General features: G+C 41.1%; 1 protein-coding gene across 1 annotated transcript in view; it reads left to right on the plus strand.

The window, feature by feature from the left end:
* Window positions 1-435: 435 nt before the first annotated feature.
* The window catches only part of HPSE2 (heparanase 2 (inactive)), a 530,799-nt gene continuing 508,866 nt past the window's right edge, over window positions 436-22,368 (plus strand). Inside the window, exons 1-2 of the mRNA XM_005885371.2 lie at window positions 436-798; window positions 3,663-3,820. Coding sequence (XP_005885433.1) covers window positions 509-798; window positions 3,663-3,820 — 448 coding nt within the window. The 5' untranslated portion in view covers window positions 436-508. The remainder of the gene's footprint in view (window positions 799-3,662; window positions 3,821-22,368) is intronic.

A 22,368-nucleotide genomic window follows, 5' to 3' on the forward strand; every position in this document is an offset into this window, starting at 1 on the left:
CTGTCCTGTTGGGGTTGTAGCTAGACCAGCCTTCCCCAGAACCTCACAGGGAGGGAAGTAAAAAAAGACATCCCACCCTGTACTCAAAACTTAAAACAGTACTGCTTGGATCCCTTCCTCCACTTCCTGACCCTAGAGGGTTAAATCTGGAGGGTACAACGCCACCCCTCCCTCCTACTTCCCGCCTCTCCCCCAACCACCCCCTTACCTTTAAAAAGTTAAAAAATGTCTGCAGTCGAAATCTCTTAAAGGGGCGGTGCTGGTGAACGAGTACTCTTGGCAAGAGTTGCTGAGAAGGCTGGCTAGGGGCGTGAGTTCGCTCCACCAAGCACCAAAACACAGAAGAAAAAAAAAAGGGAAAAAAAAGAGAGAGAGAAAGAGAGAGAGCAAGGGGGGGGGGAGGAAGGGAAAAAAGGGGGGGAAAAGCAGACAGACACACACTTTAGATAAGGACAATTAGTCACCAGCGAGACCCTGTAGGAAGAGAGGTTTAAATCAGAGGGATTTAATGAGGGTGCTCTGTGCCTTCCCTGAAGCCATGCCCTCCAGCAACTCCCGCCCCCCCTCGTGCCTAGCCCCGGTGGCTCTCTTCTTGGCTCTGTTGCTCCATCTCTTCCTTTCCTCCCAAGCTGGAGACAGGAGACCCTTGCCTGTAGACAGAGCTCCAGGTTTGAAGGAAAAGACCCTGATTCTACTTGATGTGAGCACCAAGAACCCAATCAGGACAGTCAATGAGAACTTCCTCTCTCTGCAGCTGGATCCGTCCATCATTCATGATGGCTGGCTCGATTTCTTAAGGTAAGGCAGGGGCTTCCATGGATCATTTTTTTTTAAGTAACAACCCCCCACCCCTCCTATCTCCCATTCCAAGGGGAAAGAAGAAGAAAATAAGCCAAGCGGATCTCTCAGAAAGAAAGGAGGTTTTCCTCCTCCTGGAATATTTGCTGTGAGGCTGTAACTGGTGATTGAGAAAAGCAATGTTTTCTATTAAGATGCACATGTTTGCAATGCAGAAGGCATTTCAGAAACTTATCAGTTATGACTGAAGAAATGTTGTGCTTACATATATCTGTAATTAGTCTACCCGTCTCCTGAAAAAGAGACGAGGTTCAGGACAGTTACAAAAGTGAAGAAAAGGTCTCCAGCAACAAAGACCCGAGAGGAATGTATGTATGTATGTATGTGTGTGAGAGAGTGCGTGTCTGCGTGTGTGTCTGTGAGTGTTCAAGCGGGGAATAGCACGAAAATGGAATTTTCCACGGAAAGATAGTTTTTTCAGTTCTCTCCAACTCCCAGACAGAAAATGAATTTAAGCAGAGGCTTGAGTGATAGACAAGTGGATCATATTTTTAAATTTTTATTTTATACCCTCCACTGTCATCTCCAGACTTGAGGACTTTGTAAGATGCTTTTTATAGACCGAAGGGCCCCCCAGTCCCTCCTCCTTAAATCTCCTGCGGTAACTGCATAGTTTAGTTTTTCTTTAAAGAAAAAAAAAATCCTCGCTCTGATCATAGCGTATATAAGGAGAGCGGAAAGGGTTCTAGAAATACTCCGGGGATGTTTCAGAAGTCTGAACCCGGCACTGGCGGATTCGCAAACCCAGAGGCTTGTGTTCACAGACCCCCTTACTCTAGGCTTGGAATCCCTCTCGCCGGTTGTTAATGTTCAGCAGTTAGGCAACCACGATCCCTTCCCGTCAGGGACAGAGTTGCAGTGTAAAAAAAGAAAAAGAAATAAACAGATCATCTGTAGTGCTGAATCCAAGTGCTGAGTTTTTAAAAATCCCTCCAAATTGGAGCCTCAGCTGTGGGCTCACCCAGAGTCTTGAGCGCTTTTAGTCTCCTTTCTCCGCCCTGAGGCCGCGACCGCTGCGCTTCTTTCGTGAGTATCTTTGACTCCATTCGAGTTTTGCTTCTGGTGTGCGCCCGCCCCTCAGCCCTCTGGGTCTCCTCAGGACTTTGCCGGGTCAGCGGACTCTGCAGGTAGCGGGAGGCGCAACATGGGGCGCTCCTTCCACGTGGAGCAAGCCTTGCGTGAGGACTGCGTGGCTGTCGCCGCTGCCTCCGAGGCCGCTTCAGCTGCTGCCCGCGTCTCCGCTGGGAGGGCGGGCACATCTCCGCGCCGCCTGGCGTCCTCCTTGGAAGCTCTTCCTGCAGCAGAACGTGTCTCTGAGCTTGTCCCCAGGTGGGGGGCAACCGGGGTTTGCCGAGATACACGCCCCACTTGCATTGCACTTATCCAGCCGCGCAGACTCCTTCAGGATTCTCTTTAAAAAAACACACACATCCTGTTTGCGCCAAATGCTTGCCACAGAAAAGATTCTAGAAGGCGGCATTGGGGGAAGAAGCCGTGGCGGGCGTATTTGCATTGGCTGTGCAGGCTTCCGGACGGACGGTTGCTGGGAATGCCGATTCCGCAGGTCGGACTTCTCTGCCCGCGGAGGGCCACGCGATGTCCGACCGCGCTTCCCTGGAACGCAGTCCTAGAGGTCGCCGCCGCCGGACTGCCCCGGGCGGCCAAGACTTCTCAGAAAGTCCCTAAGCAGAATCTCCGGTCCCCTCTCTCGTATCTGTCCCCTTTATGATACTCTTTAGTTTCTCCATTTGGGTTTGGATTTCAGAACCTGAACAGCAAAGTGTTAAAAATAACGTATAGTAGTAGAGCATCTACAATTGCTCTTTCTCACCTATTTCCGAAGTACAGCGCTTGTATTTAAAAAACAAAAAACAAACTATGGAAATTCTGAACCTAAATAGAGGTAAATGCTATTGTTCTGGTGCTCCTCCGATGCGCAGGTTCCAACTTTCGGCAAACTTCACTTTCCCCATCGCTTCTAAACGGCTCCAAGTGGAAAGGAAAAAAGATGGAGCCCCACTGGGAGGAGGGGAGAAGAATGATACCTTTCTGAGATCACTCTGAATTACTGTAGGGTCAAAGAAAAATTGCCTTTCCTGTGCAAAGCAGGGGTGGAGGTATTCACCGAAAGGCAAGGATTACCCCGGGAATCTCTCTCGACCTGGGGTTTGGGAGGTGGATGCGGTTGCTATAAAGTAGTGGAAAAGCAAAATCAATTTAGGCATTAAAAAACAAAGAATCAATTTGACCTCAGGTGCCTGGTCTGAGAGAAAGAAGGAGAAAGAAGATGAGTTTAACTTTCTCTACTGAGGTTGCAGTGCCCCTGGGGCCGAGGAGGCAGATCCAGGGATTCAGCAGAAGTTTGGCAAAAACCCGAGCCCCGCGGCACGCGCGCGCTGCGCCTCTCCTTCAGGAGCGCTTTCCCGGCAGCAGCAAAGCCGGACAACTGCGCCTTAGCCCCGTGTTCTTAGAGGTGTCCCACCTCCCCCCTTTACACACACTTAGCGAACACAATCTAGTCCTTTGGAAATAACTACCTTTGGCGAGCAGCTTCGGGGTGTCCGAGGGAGGGGTCCGTGGCCAGCTGGGCGCAAAAGGTAGGCTTGGGCCAAGGGCAAGGGCAAGAGGCGCACGCTAGAGGCCGCGGAGCTGCCAGGAGCCCGTGCAGTCCGCGGGCTGTGGTGGACACGGAGCCTCTGAGCCCGGGCCAGGTCGCTTGCAGAGTGGAAAGAGGGCCTTGCTGGGTGCTCGCGGCCTCCCGCCTTCCCTTGGGATCCTTTCCTCTCTCTTTCTCTACCCCGCAGCTCCAAGCGTCTGGTGACCCTGGCCCGGGGACTTTCGCCGGCCTTTCTGCGCTTCGGGGGCAAAAGGACTGACTTCCTGCAGTTCCAGAACCTGAGGAACCCGGCGAAAAGTCGCGGGGGCCCCGGCCCTGATTACTATCTCAAAAACTATGAGGATGGTGAGAAACTTGCTTCCCATTCTTGCGGGGTGGGGGAGGTTTGGAAAGGGGGAGCGAGCTGTGTGTGGATGGGGTGGGTGGAGGTAGATTTGGAGGAGAGCCTGGTAGAAGCTCTCCTGAAAAGCCGGTAGCTGCAGGCGAGGGCACGCCGGAGTGTGGGACTCCTGACGTGATTACGCAGAAGGGGCTTTCAGGTAGTCCAGGTCCCAGCTGCTTGCCTTCGCTGGGCTGCTAAATCCCAAGGCCATGAACTGTAGCCCAAACTTTTGGAAGGCTAGTCCAGTGGGGAGAAGATGCAGTGGGTTTCTTGAGAAAATACAGGCGGGTTCATAGGCTATTAAAGGTCAGGTTCACATTTCATTGCTAAAATTCTAGAAAAAAAGTGGCTATTGTTTTTATTTCTTGCTTTCCTGAGGTGAGAATCCAGCCTTTTTTGAAACCTCTAAAGTTTTCTGAAATAATCCCTTTTAGATTGGTCCCTTGTTAGGGAAGGTTTGAAAATCTCCACAGTCGGTTCTCCTTCAGACTGCCTAATCTCAGAGTCACATTAAAAAAGAAAATTAAAATTGGATTATAAATGCCAGCCTTTTTTCCTGCCAGGATCAGATGAGTTAAGCGTCTGGCTTTGAAAATTCCAGATCCTATTCCCGTGTGAGGTGGACCAATCTTTTTAGGTTTGAACAGTCTCATTTTCAGTAGGGAAAAATGAAAATGGTATTTAAAAATTTTGTTTAGGGGGTTTGGTGTTAATGTCTATGAACTTCCTGTGTGGGTAAAGGGACATACTTTTTTTCAGACAGGCAAGATGGGAATTGGTGGGTCCTCAGCCACTGAGGCTGTTTAGATAAGATAGAAGAGCATTAGTGTCCATTTTTGGAGGGCTATCTCTGTCCTGCTGTTCCTTCTCATAAGAGAGTTACAGTTTTATTTTTAAAGGGTTCAGGGACAGTTTCTCAGAGCTCCCTGGATTTTTTTACACCTTGTCCTTATAAATCAGCAAAACGAGGAAATGCTGTTTTATTTTCTGGGGCTTTCACTGAATGGGGATTTTGGAGAGGTACTGGATTTATTTCAAGGATGGCTGAGAAACTTTTTTTTTAAAGTGCCAGAATGGAGAAAGAGAACAAGGCTGAGACTTCTTGAGTTTGAAGTGTGAATAGGACTTCCTCTTTTATAACATCTGCCAAAGTGTGTAGGTGTTTAAGGCTATATCTTTTCAAAGGTAAATGTCATTGCCATAAAAATTAGATTGCAAGTAGATTTTGCTGTCATTCAGCATAAAATCCTGAACAGCAGCTCTGTTGGTAATTTGACCCAGGGCCTTATAGCTCCCAGGGTCACTGTCAGCTCTTGTGATCAGACATAAGGAGGGAAAATATTAATGCTTTCCTGATGAAATAGCTCTTCTTTGAATCCATTTGAAATATTTCCTCTTTAGTTTGTAGTAAAACTTGTAAGAGCCCCAGGAATTGGCCTTTTTCTCCAAAACTTGTACCTAGGATTATATTACTGATTCATTGAGAACACGAGACCATCTTCAAATGAAGGATACCATTTGTTTTCCTTTGTAAAAGGAGAAAGTGGGCACCATGGGGAGAAAAGAAATTGGCAAAAGACTGTGCCCCATAAAACTTCATAGAATTTTAAAAAATCAGAATTGGAAAAGACCTAAGAGATCATCTTCAATCCTCCCACCATTTCAGGGGCCGGCCAGTACAGGATCATTTCATATGGAATCCTTTTCTTGTTTTGTCTAACCTGGCATTAAATATCTCTAGGAATACAGTTTTCACCACTTCTATGGGAGAGAGCTCTTCTGTACCATAGGTTTTTGCCAGCAAATTTATCCTGAGATTTTCCTTTATGCATATTCCATAAATATTTATAATTACTCATTTTGTATTTTTTAGATGTCTACCTTCAAAATAATTTCTGTCCTTGGCATATCACCTTCAAAAAAAGAGGTTTTGTCATAGCTGTTTTTTATCTAGACTACCTGGATTTAATTCTTTTAAAACTTTCTTTAAAGTCAGTTCTTCCAGACACTAATCTGTTTTATTGCTCCTAGCTGAACTTCTTTGATTTATGTCTCTTGGTAATAAGATGCTCTGAACTATATCAGTATTTGAGTCCTTAGCAGAGTTAAAGAGAGTGGGAATGCCCTATTTCTGCCCTTTGATGCTTACATATCCTTAAGCCACCATGTTGTCTTTGTTGTTACATGTTGCATTGCAGAATTCAAGGCAAAATTGTTTTAGGTATAGTCTCAGCAATTTTGAAAAATTATACTTCGGTTGTTACTTTTCATTCAGTGACAATTTTCATCTTAAAATAATTAGGTCTTCTTAGTAAATGGCCCTATAATAGGCACTTAGGCATAAGCACCTTATTAAAAAAAAGATATACTGACTTAAACATATTGTAAAATAATAGAGTCATGTGGCTTCTATTTTCCAAATAATTTTAAGTACTTTAATGCAACTGCGTTTTCTCTTTCTACAGCCATTGTTTATCACTTTTGGAACTTCTTTGGTTACTCCTTTAATATACTCTATGCTTAGGCAACTTAAATTTTATAGAAACATGGTGATGATGGAGGAAATAAAAATTGGATTGTTCTTCATACCTTGGAATCTTACCCTTTGCCTAACTTCCTCTCTGTTCTGTGATGTTACGCTTTTCTTGCTCTCAACAAAGAAATTTGGGTTAATCTTTTGTTCAGAAGTTTATTTTGCTCCAATCTGCCCTTCTTTGTTACATATTCTATGTGCTTTCTTTATATACCTGCCTCTTTGCTGCCATAACCATACCTTTAATCAAGTTGTATACCATTTATTATGCACATCAAAAACCAGCTTAATATTTCTAAACTATCACATTCATCATGTTTCCTTTAAAAACATTTTTTCCAATTACAGTTGACATAGCAATATTATATTAGTTTCAGGTATATCATGTCACTTTTTTGCTAAAAAATGATTATTTTTGGATTGCTTACAGAAATGTTTAAACTCCTCAACTTGGCATTCAAGGCCTTTTACATTTCAATCTCAGCTTACTTTCTGTAACTTGTGTTTTAATATACCTTTTATTACAACCCTACTTAATTTCACTGTCTTCTTAAAGCACTGTCTAAACCCCATACCTATGTTCAGCTGGTATATCTCTGCTTTGAATCCCTTTCTCTTGGCTTTGTTCAAATCTCACCCCCTACCCTGCCCAGTTCCTGAAGGCCTATTGCAAATGCCCCTTATTTCCATAAAGCCTTTCCTGAACAAGGCATACCATAACCATCTCTTCTTCCTCTGGACCATTGTAGCTTTTACTTTTTATGCTGTTCTTTTGGCCCTCTCTACTTTCTTTTGCTTTTTCACTTTTCACACAAGTATTTGTTTTAACTTTCCAAGTGGCTCCGTTGGCTGAAGCAACATCCCGTACACACACAAAAAAGGTGGTGGGTTCATTCCTGGTTGGGGCACACTCCTAGGTTGCGGGTTTGATCCACAGTCAGGGCGTGTGTGGGAGGTGACTGATTGATATTTCTCACATTGATGTTTCTCTCTCTCTCTAAAACAATCAATAAAAACATATCCTTGGGTGAGGATTAAAAAAAAAGAAAGAATGCACATTCTTTATAGGAAGGGATCATATCTAATTATTGTGTATCCCCAAATGTCTAGCATAATGTATGACACATAGTAAAACTACCGCAAATATTTTTGGATACATAAAAGGTTAAGAGCACTGTTAAAGGCACTGGGAAAATGGAGGTGACCAAGGAAGAAAAGAATGAATACAAACATGAAGATTCTATTCATTTTTTTATCTTCAATGCATGTTCCCATGAAGTCTGCTTTTAATGCTTAGTTTAATGACATTATTCATTTTCTTAGCCATGTACTCTTTATCTTTGGTAGTTAGTCTAAGTTGTCTTGGTTTCATACGCTGTATTAAATCAACCTTACCACTTGGTTTAAAACCTTGCACTGGACTCACACTATTTTTTTTATTGTATCTGTTTCTTCTGTGCTTTTACTTTTGCTTTTCCTTGTTAGTTTTATGTAGTTGCTATGTCTAACTTTTCAATTCCTGATTTAATAGTGCCTTTCACAAGTTTATTATTTTTTGTCTTTATTTCCTGAAGATTTTCTTCAGAGAGCTTTTGAAATTCTAAATGATCAGTGTGAGTACACTTTGTAAACTCTAAGGCACTATACAACTATTATTATTGTTCTTTTCTCCAGGAACTTTTCCTAGTTTTAGTAGAGGTGAGGTAATTAATTCTTTTTCTTTCTATCTCCATTCCATTAATGAAGACATATGACATAAGAATAGCACAACTGCCAAAATACATATTTACCTTGAATATACCCACCTTCCATTATCTCATTTTACCTCACCTAAATGTTTCTTGAAATTCAGTTATACTTAACAAGTATTTATTATTTAAAAAGAACAAATATTTATTGATTATCTACTTTGTGTTTAGTTTCATGCTGAATAAGGAATGGCAGAATATCAAATAAAAAATACTGTCCTAAATCATCATTAGAACACAACAGTAAAAAACTGCTATAGGTAAGATTCACTAATCTGTGTTAAAATAAGAAGAGCCTGGCTGGTGTGGCTCAGTGGTTGAGCATGGACCCAGGAACCAAGAGATTGCCAGTTTGATTCCCAGTCACATAGGCTTAATCCCCAGTAGGGGGCATGCAGGAGGCAGCTGATTGATGATGTTCCTCTCTCATCGATGTTTCTATCTCTCTATCCCTACCCCTTCCCCTCTCTCTCTGAAAGAAAAAAAATCAATTAAAAATAATTTTTTATTGTGGTGGTTTTAGAGTATGTCCTCAAATTCTCTGGTACTTTGCATCTAGGATATGATTGACTTCTCTCCTTTTGAGTGTAGACTGGATTTAATGACTTGCTTCTAAAGAAGAGAGTCTTAAAGGGGAAAATGCTAACTTTATGGTGGAGAAAATGACAGACATTATTTTAGCAAAGTGATCAAGGTTAACACCAGCAAATAAGTTATGTTGATATCAGGTATTTCCTAATATGATGTGATCAGAAGGTTACTTCACCTTTGTGATACTCTTTTCACACATCCACAACTCTCTGTAAATCGGAGAAAACAGATTGAAGGACACTATAAAATATCTCACTTGACCCTTCAAAATACATTGTTCTTACTGTCAATGAACTAATAACTTAGTGAGATAATAGTTTATATTGATAAATCTGAAGATTAACACAAAGAGAATATAGAATAAAATGCAAAGTAGAACATAATAGTTTTTCAGGGTATAAGAGGAAAAGTAGAGATGAATACTGGCCAGACTTAGATGGGAGTTAGGTTAGGCCTTTTCTTTTTTAAAAATATATTTTATTGATTTTTTTACAGAGAGGAAGGGAAAAGGACAGAGAGTTAGAAACATCGACAAGAGAGGCTGCCTCCCGCACACTCCCCACTAGGTATGTGCCCACAACCAAGGTACATGCCCTTGACCGGAATCAAACCCGGGACCCTTGAGTTCACAGGCCAACACTCTATCCACTGAGCCAAACCAGTCAGGGCTAGTTTAGGCCTTTTCAAAGATGGGTAAGAGACAAGGAGAGAAGAGGAAGAGACAAGGAGAGAAGACATTTAACTAAAAGGAAAGAGCATGAACCAAAGCCTAAGTATGTGTTTGAGCACATACCTTAACCCTAATCTTAATCCTAACTCTAACCCTAAACCTTGGCTTCATAGTAGGTACATGTTAGAAATTATCTTAATTCATGTTGCTAGAACCATGTCACATTTTTTAGACACTCATTTGCACATTTTTGTTAATTCAGAAATGTTTATAATTTTAAAAATCTGTAAAAATAAAGTGCATGTTAGAAATTACACCAAGAAAAGCTCATATTGCTAGAATTATGTCTAAATTGAGTTTTAAGAAGTTCTAATATATTTCTGTTAGCTCCAAAATATGTAATTAAAAAAGAAGAAGAAAGTACCTGTTTGAGAAGAAGGTTTGGTTGGGTAAATCCAGATTAGATTATGAGAACCTTGCATTTTAAGCGTAGTAAAATGAAATTGGCCCTATAGGAAAATAGAGGCCATCATAAATTCTTTTACTCCATTGGAGAAGGGGAGGGCATTTTCAGCCTGAGCAGTGAGGTACTATTGTCACATTACATACTACTGACCTCTTGTCACTTATGCAACGTAAGTCAAAATTAGTTTCTGGAGATTTTTAAGCCCAAGAAAAGCTTCCATTCCAGCTTCATCATTTGGTATTTATGATTTGTCTGCCAGTAACTTTAGGGTCTGATACAATTTAATGTTATATTAAAGGATTCATATTCTGTAATATTTGAAATTTGGTAACCAGGTCCTGAGTGCTAGCTGCAGCTCACTGTACCCCTGTGAATTTGAATGTATCTCACAGAGATATAGTCATCATGTCATTTAATCAAAATTTAGTCATTGTGGCCATCTGTATAATGCTTGAAGTAATAGCAATCAGGATACTCTGATCTATTGCTTATAGAAGTGGCTTAATTAATTTGAGTGAATAAAAAAGTCCAGTAAATAAACCTTCCAGTCTCAACCACATTTGTATAATTATCACCTGGTCATTGAGGCCAAAGGTAATTCACACAGTTGTGTGTACCTGTACAACACAAACTGTGCTACTGTTGCCAGTACCAAATATCATTATTTTTCTTGCCAAAGTTATTTAAATTCTCTCTCCTGTTCTCCCAAACACTCTTGTTGAGATGGGTACCTCATGAGGAAAAGAAGCTTCTTTCAAAATTTTCTGGGCCTGCCAGTTACATGGTCTGGGCTCCTGGAGTCAGGAGCCTCTTCTGAGAATCCTTCATCAAAATGGATTAGATGTTAGGGAATCTTAACTTCAGTGCTTCTTAGTATCGCAATCAAGTTTTCATTTATCTCAGTGTATGAGGCAATGGATTGGAACTCTGAGTAATGTGTGTGTATGTTTATGAGGGAGAGGTAAAGGGAGGAGGAGGGTACAGGGGGAGAGAGGAGAGAGGAGTACCTAAGAGAGAGAGCGATAGAAAAAAAAGAGAGACAGAGAGACAGAGAGTCAGGGAATATGAATATACTAGAGGCCCAGTGCACAAATTCGTGCACGGGTAGGATCCCTCAGCCTGGCTGGCGATCGAGGCCTATTGGGGGGCTGGCCGGGGCTGATGAGGGGCTGGCCAGCCAGGGGGAGGGGCTGCGGGAGGTTGGCTGTGGGAGCGCACTGACCACCAGGGGGCAGCTCCTGCATTGAGTGTCTGCTTCCTGGTGGTCACTGTGCGTCATAGCGACAGGTTGCCTGTTGAGCGTCTGCCCCCTGGTGGTCAGTGCATGTCATAGTGACTGGTCGACTGGTCCTTCTGGTCATTTGGTCGTACCGGTCATCCGGTCATAATGGTCGCTTAGGCTTTTATATATATATATAGATGGGCATGAGAGAATTTGGTGTGTTAATTTCTTGTCCATGGTGATGTAGGCAAAGTAAAAACATTTCTAGACTAGTGGTTAGTGCTGTAGAAGGTATAGATACTTGTTGAACTACTTTATCCTTTGATTTCGTGATCCGATTGAGTTGGATTCAATTCTGTCCCATTTTCTTCACTATAGTAGAGTGAAAAAGGTTATTTTGCTTAATTCAGTAAACATTTTTGATTATCAACTGTATGCAAACTTAGTACTAGATATTGGGGCTGCCAAGAGAAATAAAACATGAACTGTACTATCAAAATGCTCTGGTCTTACATATTCAACAGAATTTCACAGTGGTTTCTAGTGTCACCACTGTAGTTAGACTAATCTCTGTCTAGTTCCTTCACTTTGAACACTCATCTTCCGTCTTGTATTAAAATTTATTTTCTTGTCCTTCAAGCTCTACCTAAGTCCTTTCTTTCATTAAGCCTTCTGCTAAGCCAATCTCCAGTAATCCCCCCTCATTTTCTGAATTTTTCTGAAATTCTTCTCTGAATACTCAATTCAGTTTAGCCCAAGTGCCCCAGAATTTATGTTTGCTTGACTTAAAAAGATAATTTTTGTCTCTAGGAATTGACGATAAAAACACAGGCATTGAGATGCACATAAAATCCATATAGAGATAATCATCATCACACTGTATAGAACAGACACACAAGTCAAACAGAGAATGTTATTTACAAGCTTTAATGCATGTGTTTTACTTTTTGTGTGGCAAAGAGTGAAGAATGAAAAAATATAAGCTGCATATTTAGAAAAGATAGAGGTACATATCTGTATCTATATGTTTATAATGAAGGAGTTGAGGGTTAAAACAGTACCTTATTTTCACTTACTCTGATAAGGCAACAACACCTTGAAGGATGGAAGGTGAGACTGGAAAGCTGGGAAAAGGTAGATTGCCCAGACTTGTGGCATTGTTCTGAAACACTGTGAAAGAATGGATGCTTTTTTGCAGCTTAATAGTAGTAATAATATAGTAATATTACCTAACATTATAGAGTGCTTATTACGTGCCAAATACTATTTTAAGCAGTTTACCCGTTTAATCCTTTTTACCCTCTGAGTAAAGTACTGTTTTCCTCATTTGACAGAGGGGGAAATGGAGACACAGAGTGACTAAGTAGCTTGCCCTGCTAATGTAGTGTGAAAGAGGGACTCAGTGATGTCATTCATTAAACCTGCTATGAGCTTCATAAGGAGACTTTGGTTTTAGTCTCAATCCTTTTCCTAACTAACCATGTGCAATTGGGGAAACTGTTCACCCTCCTGAAGCCTGCCTTATCTGTAAAATGAAGAGAATTTACTACATTGTCCACATGTAGCATCTAATTTTAAAATTCTGTGAATTAAAGATTTTCTCAGATACACAAGACATACAGGAAATAATAGCAATGAAAACAAGATAGGATATTTTCAAAGATTAAAGGATGTATAAGCAGTAAGGAGTTCAGAGTAGGGGCATTAAGTGAGAGCTAGAGTAGTCAGGATAGGTGTCTAGGAGGAAGAATCTTGACCTGACCTTAAAGGTGAATACTACTACTACTACTGGCTACTGTTTGTTGAGCAATTGCTATGTTTGACTTTTGTTTCCCCCTTTAATTCATAAATCTGTCTGATGAGAAGTGTGTGTGTGTGTGTGTGTGTTTTTGAAGAAACTGAGACTCAGAAAAGACAAGTGACTTGCTCAAGGTCAGACCAGGATTATTATCCAATCTTCTCTTTACAATGCTTAGATAAGAGAGGGATTCAGTCTTTGATTCATTCATTATTTCATTTATTCATCTATTAGGCACTCAAAAGGCCTATATTAAGCATAGGCTTCCTATGAGGATATTCAAAGGACTTGTGAGTCAGGTCACAAATAGTTGTTATGTACAACAATGAAATAATAACCACAGAGGGGAGAACCAAGATGGTGGAGTAGGTAAACCCCTGTACTCGCCGCCTCCCACAACCACAACAAAATTATAACTAAAATACCGAACAACCATCATACAGAACCACCTGAAAGCTGGATGAGTGGAAGTCCTACAACTAGAGAAGTAAAGAAGAAAGCACATTGAGACCAGTAGGAGGGGCAGAGGCGCTGAACGTGCTGGTCCGACACCCATGTGTACTATTTTCAAAAAAATATATTTTATTGATTTTTTTTACAGAGAGGAAGGGAGAGGGATAGAGTTAGAAACATCGATGAGAGAGAAACATTGATCAGCTGCCTCCTGCACCACCCCTATTGGGGATGTGCCTGCAACCAAGGTACATGCCCTTGACCAGAATTGAACCTGGGACCCTTCAGTCTGTAGGCCGATGCTCTATCCACTGAGCCAAACCGGTTAGGGCTGTACTATCTTTTTAATTGGGAGGGATATAATCTCTGTGGAGGCTGCTTGTGAGTAGCAAGGAGTCCAAGCCCCACACCAGCCCCCCAGCCCAGGGTCCCAGAGCTGGAAAGAGAAGCCCCTATACTACAACTACGGGATGTAAAAACCAGCGGGGATTGGGCTGAGTGATGGAGGCTGCTGGAGACTCTGGGGTTCCTTTTAAAGGACTGGCACACAAACTTACAAGATCATGCTTCCTCTGAGCTCCAGTGCCGGCCACTAGGTGGTGGCTCTGGGACACCCAGACACATACTGGGAGGAACTGGATTGTCTGGAATCGGGGCAGGAACTCTGGGGCAGCTTTCTCCCTGAAAGGGGCACTTGAGAGGACATTATTCCTGGGCTGGGACATCCCCAGTTGCAAGGCTGACTGGCAGCCATATCTGTTTGCTTTGCCCTGGTGATTCCCTGAGACCCCCCACCCCATCCAATTTGCAGCCCCACCCAACCTGTATGCAGTGGCTTTTTCATATGAATGGCCTGTCTTGTTCAAGCTTCAGACTTTGCTAAAATCTCTCATGCTGGTGGCAGCATGCCCCAAACTTATCAATAAAAGGCCCAAGACCCAGCACTAGCACCAGCCTGTTTTGCTTCACAGCTGGGCCTTCCCTGGGCACCTCTAAACCCAATACAAATAGCTCCTGCAGGATGTCCCCAGGCAGTAGCTGACTGCACCTCTCTGGAGGCCCTAGAGTCAGTATACCTGGTGGACAGCTTCAGACCATAACGGATTACGACTCTATACATCCAAAAGTAATACACTCAAGAGGCAGACTCAGTAAGCACCAAAGCCCCACTGAAGCAAGTCCTGCTCCATAGGGGTATTTTCTGCACACTTGCTCTTCCACTGTAGTCATAGCTGGTCCTCACAGCCAATTGGCCTGGAGGTCAGTTCCTCCCAGAGATGCCAACAGCAATCAAAGCTCAACTATAAGACTGTGCACACAGCCCACACGGGCACACCTAGAGTGCTCAGCTCAGGTGACTGGGGAGGCTGAGTCACTGGGCCCTACAGGACACCTACTACACAAGGCCATTATACCAATTCCAAGAAACATAGCAACTCTATCTAATATGTAGAAACAAACACAGGGAAGCCAAAATGTGGAGATAAACATCACACATGAAAGAAATGGGACTAAGCAAACTACTGGACACAGAATTCAAAACCATGGTTATAAGGTTACTTAAGGATCTTCATGAGAGCTTCAAGGGACTTTGTGAGACTTTCAAGGATCTTAATGAGAATGTCAAAGATGTGGAAAAGGACCAGGCAGAAATTAAGCATACACGAACTTAAATAAGAATAATTTACAGGGATTTAACAGTAGAGTAGAGGATTACAAGTATTAAATCAGTGATTTGGAATATGAGGAAGCAAAAAACACCCAACCAGAAGAGCAAAAAGAAAAGAATCCAAAAATATGAAGATAGTGTAAGGAGCCTCTGGAACAACTTCAAGCATACAACATTCACATTTTGGGTGTGCCAGAAGGAGAAGAGAGAGAGAGTAAGAAACTGAAAACCTATTTGAAGAAATAATGACAGAAAACTTCTACCTGGTGAAAAAAATGGACTTACAAGTTCAGGAAGCACAGAGAGTCCCAAACGAGGAACCCAAAGAAGCCCACACCAAGACACATCAATATTAAAATACCAAGGGTTAACAAAAAAGAGAGACTCTTAAAAGCAGAAAGAGAAAAGCAGTTAGTTACCTACAAAGGAGCTCCCATATGACTGTCAGCTGATTTCTCAACAGAAACTTTGCAGGCCAGAAGGGAGTGGCAGGAAATATTCAAAGTGATGAATATCAAGAACCTACAACCAAGATTACTCTTCCCAGCAAAACTCTCATTTAGAATTGAGGTCAGATAAAGAGCTTCACAAACAAGAAAAATCTAAAGGAGCTCATCACCGCCAAACCAGTATTAAATGAAATGCTGAAGGGTATTCTTTAAGAAGAGGAAAAAGAAGAAGAAGAAGACAATATGAGCAATAAAATGGCAATAAATACATATCTATCAACAATTGGATCTAAAAATCAAGGTAACACTAAAACCATTTTGACTTTTTGTTCAAATACTATATCACTGTGTGATTTGAAAGAAATCCTAGCTGAGGATTTCTTAAGTCTCTTTGAATACCATTCATCTTATTAAAGCTGCTTTGTGAATTTGAATGCTAGTGAGCCAAAGAAGAGATTTATAAAAAGACCTGGTTTATGATTTATTAGAAACAGGCTAAAGAAGGCACAAGGTAGTCATTTTTTAATAGCTCCTTAGTTGTTTCCAGGAGAAAATAATTACATTTTATATTTGTAATATTCTTTAAAGATTATAAAAACCTCTCTATTCCGTACAGAAACTGTGTATAGTCTTATTTTAAATTTTGAAATTTCTGGTTTATAAATGAGAAAAACTCAGAGAAGTTGCTCAGAGTAACATGGCTTTTAAGTGGCAGAGCTGGCATTAGAACTCAATACTTCTGCCTTTAAAAGCCTGACACTTTTAAATGAGGTATCGTAGCTAATAATCCTTTCACTCCACTACAATGAACTAGATAGTGCTCTTTTTTTTAATGTTTTTTCCCTTTATTGAATATTACAAATGTGTCCTTATCCCCCCAATGTCCCCTCATCCCCCCAAAGTACTCTTTTTTTAAAAAATTTTATTTTATTGTTTAAAGTATTACAAATAGCAGTACACATGTCTCCTTTTTTCCCCCATTGACCTTCCCCTGGCCTCCCCTACTCCCCGGCACAGGCCTCTCCCTTCCCCCCGTGTCTTGTGTTCATTGGTTATGCTTATATGCACGAGTACAAGTCCTTCGGTTGATATCTTACCTCCCCCCGCAACCCTCCCCAGCCTTCCCGCTGTAGTTTGACAGTCTGTTCGAGCTTCTTTGCCTCTGTATCTATTTTTGTTCACAAATGAGTGAGATCATGTGGTATTTTTCTTTCACTGACTGGCTTATTTCACTTAGCATAATGCTCTCCAGTTCCATCCATGCTGTTGCAAAGGTAAGAATTCCTTCTTTTTTTTACAGCAGCGTAGTATTCCATTGTGTAGATGTGCCACAGTTTTCTAATCCACTCATCTGCTGATGGGCACTTAGACTGTTTCCAAATCTTAGCTATTGTAAATTGTGCTGCTGTGAACATAAGGGTGCATATATCCTTTCTGATTGGTGTTTCTGTTTTCTTGGGATATATTCCTAGAAGTGGTATTACTGGGTCAAATGGCAGTTCCATTTTTGATTTTTTGAGGAAACACCATATTCTTTTGCACAGTGGCTATACCAGTCTGCATTCCCACCAGCAGTGAAAGAGAGTTCATTTTTCTCTGAATCCTCTCCAGCACTTGTCCTTTGTTGATATGTTGATGATAGCCACTCTGACAGGTGTGAGATGGTACCTCATTGTTGTTTTGATTTGCATCTCTCGGATGATTAATGACTTTGAGCATGTTTTCATATGTCTCTTGGCTTTCTGAATGTCATCTTTCAAAAAGTGTCTATTTAGGTCCTTTGCCCATTTTTTGATTGGATTGTTTATCTTCCTTTTGTTAAGTTGTATGAGTTCACTGTGAATTTTGGAGGTTAAACCCTTATGGGAGATAACATTGGCAAATATGTTCTCCCATGCAGTGGGCTTTCTTGTTGTTTTGTTGATGGTTTCTTTTGCTGTGCAGAAGATTTTTATTTTGATGTAGTCCCATTTGTTTATTTTCTCCTTAGTTTCCATTGCCCTAGGAACTGTATTGGTAAAGATATTGCTATCACAAATGTCTGCTATTTTGCTGCCTATGGCTTCTTCTAAGATTTTTATGGTTTCCCATTTTACGTTTAAGTCCTTTTTCCATTTTGAGTTTATTTTTGTGTATGGTGTAAATTGGTGGTCTAGTTTCGTTTTTTTGCAAGTATCTGTCCAGTTTTCCCAACTCCATTTATTGAAGAGATGGTCTTGACTCCATTGTATGCTCTTGCCTCCTTTGTCAAATATTAATTGAGCATAATGGTTTGTGTCAATTTCTGGGTTCTCTGTTCTGTTCCACTGGTCAATATGTCTGTTCTTGTGCCAGTACCAGGAAGTTTTGAGAACTTCTAGCCAGGCTCACCAGATAGTACTCTTGCTCTGTGGTAGTTGGCCAATCTGAAATGGGCTCTGTGGGAAGCTAGAATGGGTTTTTGTGAGAGGCCATTTTGTTTGTAGGTGTGCTGGGGTCCAGTTTAGTACCAGATTCTTGTATCTTTTTGAACTGCTCTTCATTGACAAACTCTTGCACAGGCCACAGAATGCCATTCTTGGAGATCAAGAACCTGAGTCCCAGATTCCCTTGAGCCTGGGATCCATTCCCAGGGTGAGGCTAGAACCAGTCCAGAGAAGGGATGGAGGGGACTTTGAGAGCACTGGGTGGGAGAGCACTATCACTGAAGAGATTTCCAACAAAGAATTCCAAAGCCTTTTAAAAATTTATTTTATTATTATTATTTATCTTTATTGTTGAGAATATTACAGATATCCCCCCTTTTAAGAATTTCAAAGCCTTTTAAACACAGACATTCATTAGCTGTCACAGTGCATCCGGTGGGAGGGAGGAGGAGTCTGTTCTTCTACCACAGAGGAGGCCCATTGTGAGTAAGCAGAGAAGCTAGAAATAGAACATGAGGTTTTTTGGTGACATAGTCACTGAACCATGCACACTTAAAAAAAAAAATGTTTGTAATCACCAGTGAGACAAATCTTTGCATACCAATTAGTGCCCTAATAGGTATTTTTTTTCATCTGGGTGTTTATTTCCTTGCAGTTCTTGAAAACCAGGTTGTGGACTTATTTGCCTGGCCATTATGAATCCCCTTGGAAGAGTAGACTCAGGTTAAATCCATTGACGTGTAGATTCAAAAGGAGCTACATACAGGCCAGGCGTAGCCAAGTTAAAATCCATAGGTGAAACTCAACATGTAACCTAAAACCATTAGAAAAATAAGTGCTATTGTTTCATAGAACATTTGTAGAAGCAAATGAATGGCACCCCAGCCCAAAGGTCAGGATTTTCAACAACTTGTAGCAGAAAACTTACACTTATTAAATGTCTTCACTAGGGGTTTTTGTGTTAGTGGATGACTGAGGTCTTTTGTTTCTTCTGTTTTCCTCGTGGCAATAAAGTTGAAATTTAGCAAGCTTTCAAAATGAAATTTCTCATAGAAGTTATAACCACAGGTTTTAAGTTTTCATCACCTAAATGTGGAACAGAACGATTGAAAACTTGGGGGTAGGGAAAAGAGAGTTGAGGACACATGTGGTGTGTATCAAAAATCAGTGTAAATCAGGAAGGTGTGGTAAGGGGGATTTCCTGTGTTACAGAACTGCTGAAATAGTGCTCCCCCACCCTCCATCAACACATTCCAAATGAAGGTACTGGCTTTTTCTGACACCTTGCAGAGATGGTTTGCCCCTCAACTGACACAGTATAGTTTCCTTGAAGCTTCAATCAACAGTTTGCAGCTAGGAAAAACTAATCGTTGGGATAATGTGTTCTTTGATTGTGTCCTTTCTTTTGTTCCTCTTGAGTTTGGCAGATACCTTACCTGTAGGATAGGACCAGACTAGTACATCTTAGCCTGTTTGTTTTTTTTTGAATTATCCCCTGCTGTAGGATAATTCATTTCTAGGTTTCTAGGTATGAAAATAATAACTACCAAATTACTGAGCATTTATACTGGGTCCAAGTACTGGGCCAAAAGTTTTTCAAAGGTGATCAGATTTTCTCCTCACAACCCCATGAGACTGGTACTATTAATTGTCCCATTTGAGAGGAGTTAGTCAGTGGGGGAGCTTTAACAAATATTGGGTGCTATGCCAATTAAACAAATCTCTGGGGTTGAGCTGAGGCATTGAGATAAAAAATTTCAACCTCTGGGTGAAGTGATTTGTGTAAGGTACCTCTGCTGGTCTGTTGTGGAGTTAAGATCTAGACAGAATCTAGAGCAGTGGTTCTCAACCATGACTGCACATTAGAATCATCTGGAAATCTTTTTAAAATCCTGATTTCTGGGCCTCATCCTCCGGAAATTCTGTTTCTTTGTTATGGGGTGGGGCCACAACATTAGTAACAAAGAAACAGAATTTCCGGAGGATGAAGCCCAGAAATCAAGATTTTAAAAAGATACCCAGGTGATTCTAATGTGCAGCCAAGGTTGAGAACCACTGATCTAGAGCCTAGGGCAGGCATAGCCAACTCTACTATAGTGCCGCCTGAACTTTAATGTGTATGTGAATCACCTGGGGATCTAGTTAAAAATGAGATTCTGCATTTCTGACAAACTTCCAGGTCTTGCCCATACTCCGGTCTGGGGACCATACTTGGAGTAGCAGGCTTTTCTAGTGGATACTAATATTAGTACCTATGGTAGCCAGAAGGGAAAAATGTTTACTGAAAGGCAGTAAGCAACAAGATGGGGAGCTGGGAGGGGCTCATCCATTTTACTTTAGTGATGATGGCAGGGATCATGGATTGGCTATATACATTTCTCAGTGTTTTCCTAGGACCGAATAACCTTTTTCAGATTATTGTCCCATTCCTGAGAACTCTTGGAACTTTAAGACTGGCAAAACTAGTATAACTTCACCTGTTGAGGTGTTTTCATCTGTTAGTCAGGTAGAGATGTGGGTTGTAATTGCTAAATTGGTCAGCTTTCTAAAACTTATTCTCCTTTTCTTCAAGGAGGCTGAAACAGGAATTCAGATAGATGAGAAATTACAAGAAAAACATAGATTTTCAGTTAAATATTTCAATAAACATTTGTTAAGCACTGGCTATATAACATAGTCTTTAAAAAAAATATATATTTTTATTTATTTCAGAGAGAAAGGGAAAGGGAAAGAGAGATAGAAACATCAATGATGAGAGAGAATCATTGATTGGCTGCCTCATGAACACCCCGCACTGGGGATTGAGCCAGCAACCCCGGCATATGCCCTTGACTGGAATTGAACCAGGGACCCTTTAGTCCACAGGCTGACGCTCGCTATTCACTGAGCCAAATCAGCTAGGGCTAACATAGTATTTTGTTAACATTGCAATATCTTCTCTCTTTAGGATACAAAAACAAATGGAATATAGTCTTTGCTTTGATAGAACTCACAATTTAGTGGGGAAACAATGACGTAAAATAGATAATGACATGGTAGAAATATGAATAGACAGATTGTAGAGAAAGAAGCAGTAAACTTTACCAGAAGTAGCTGAGGAAGACTTTATAGGTGTCACCAGACAAATTTACTCTTGTTATTATTTCTGATTGTTGTAAATGTCAATAAGAGTTTAGGTTATTAGACCATTGCTGATATTTTTTAAAGTTTCCTCTGTATTAAGAATGATTTTATAATTTTGAGATTAAGGGTACAGGAGATTCTCATCAATTACATGCATGAAAAAAATTGAGATTAAATTGACAATAAGCATTGTCTCAATCTTTTTTAAATGGCTTATTGAGCTATAATTTATATTCCATACAATTTATATACCATTTAAAGTATACACATCAGTGGCTTTTAATATATTCACAGATTTGTGCAACCATCACCATTCTCCACTTTAGAACATTTTCATCACTCCAAAAGGAAACCTTGCACCTCTTAGTTATCTCCCCAAACTATCCCCTACCCCTGACCTGGCAACTGTTAATATACCATCTGTCTCTCTGGGTTTGCCTATTCTGGATATTTCATATGAATGGAAAGAGGAAATTAAGGCTCAGAGAGATTAAATCTGTTAGTAATACAATAAAGCTAATGAGTAGCCGAGCCAAGATTTTATATCTAACGAATGGTCCTCACCCCACCCCTGGAAGGCAGTTTGACTATAGCACTTGATTCCTAAAACCTCCTTCAAATTACCAGAGCAATAAACAAACAAACAAACAAACAAACAAACCTTCTAAGCCTCTTTTATTGGCTCTGGCTATTGACAGTGACATTGTGTAAGGTATTCTCTCAAACCAAAGTTGTGTATTAGGGGGTACCTCCAAGGAAGCAGTCCTTTTCTCTTTGCCAAAACTCAATAAATAGGATGCTTTCTTTTGGTCATGGGACACCATGGTCTTGGGCTAGAGAGGGATGGAGCCCGTGGCTAAAGTGGTCTATTTAATGGTATGATTCTATTTTTTCTTTTTTTAAAATATATTTTTATTGATTTCAGAGAGGAAGGGAGAGGGAGAGAGAGAGATAGAAACATCAATGATGAGAGAGAATCATTGATTGGCTGCCTCATGCATGCTCTCTACTGGGGATGGAGCCCACAACCTGGGCATGTGCCCTGAGTGGGAATCGAACTGTGACCTCTTGGTTCATAGGTTGACGCTCAGCCACTGAGCCACATCAGCTGGGCTATTGTATGATTCTTTTTAAAAAATATTTTTTAAATTAAATTTATTGAAGTAACATTGGTCAACATAAACATATAGGTTTCAGGTATGAGTTTCTATGTTACAAGACCTGTATATTGCACCACCCAAAGTCAGATCTTCTGTCACCATATATTAGGGCTCACTTCTCTCCCCACCCCCTGTACTTTTCTTTATAAAAGACTAGAGGCCTGGTGCACAAAAATTTGTGCACTGGGGGGGGGGAGGGGGGGTCCCTCAGCCCGGCCTGTGCC

Source organism: Myotis brandtii, unplaced genomic scaffold (assembly GCF_000412655.1).
Source record: "Myotis brandtii unplaced genomic scaffold, ASM41265v1 scaffold902, whole genome shotgun sequence".
NCBI lineage: Eukaryota > Metazoa > Chordata > Mammalia > Chiroptera > Vespertilionidae > Myotis > Myotis brandtii.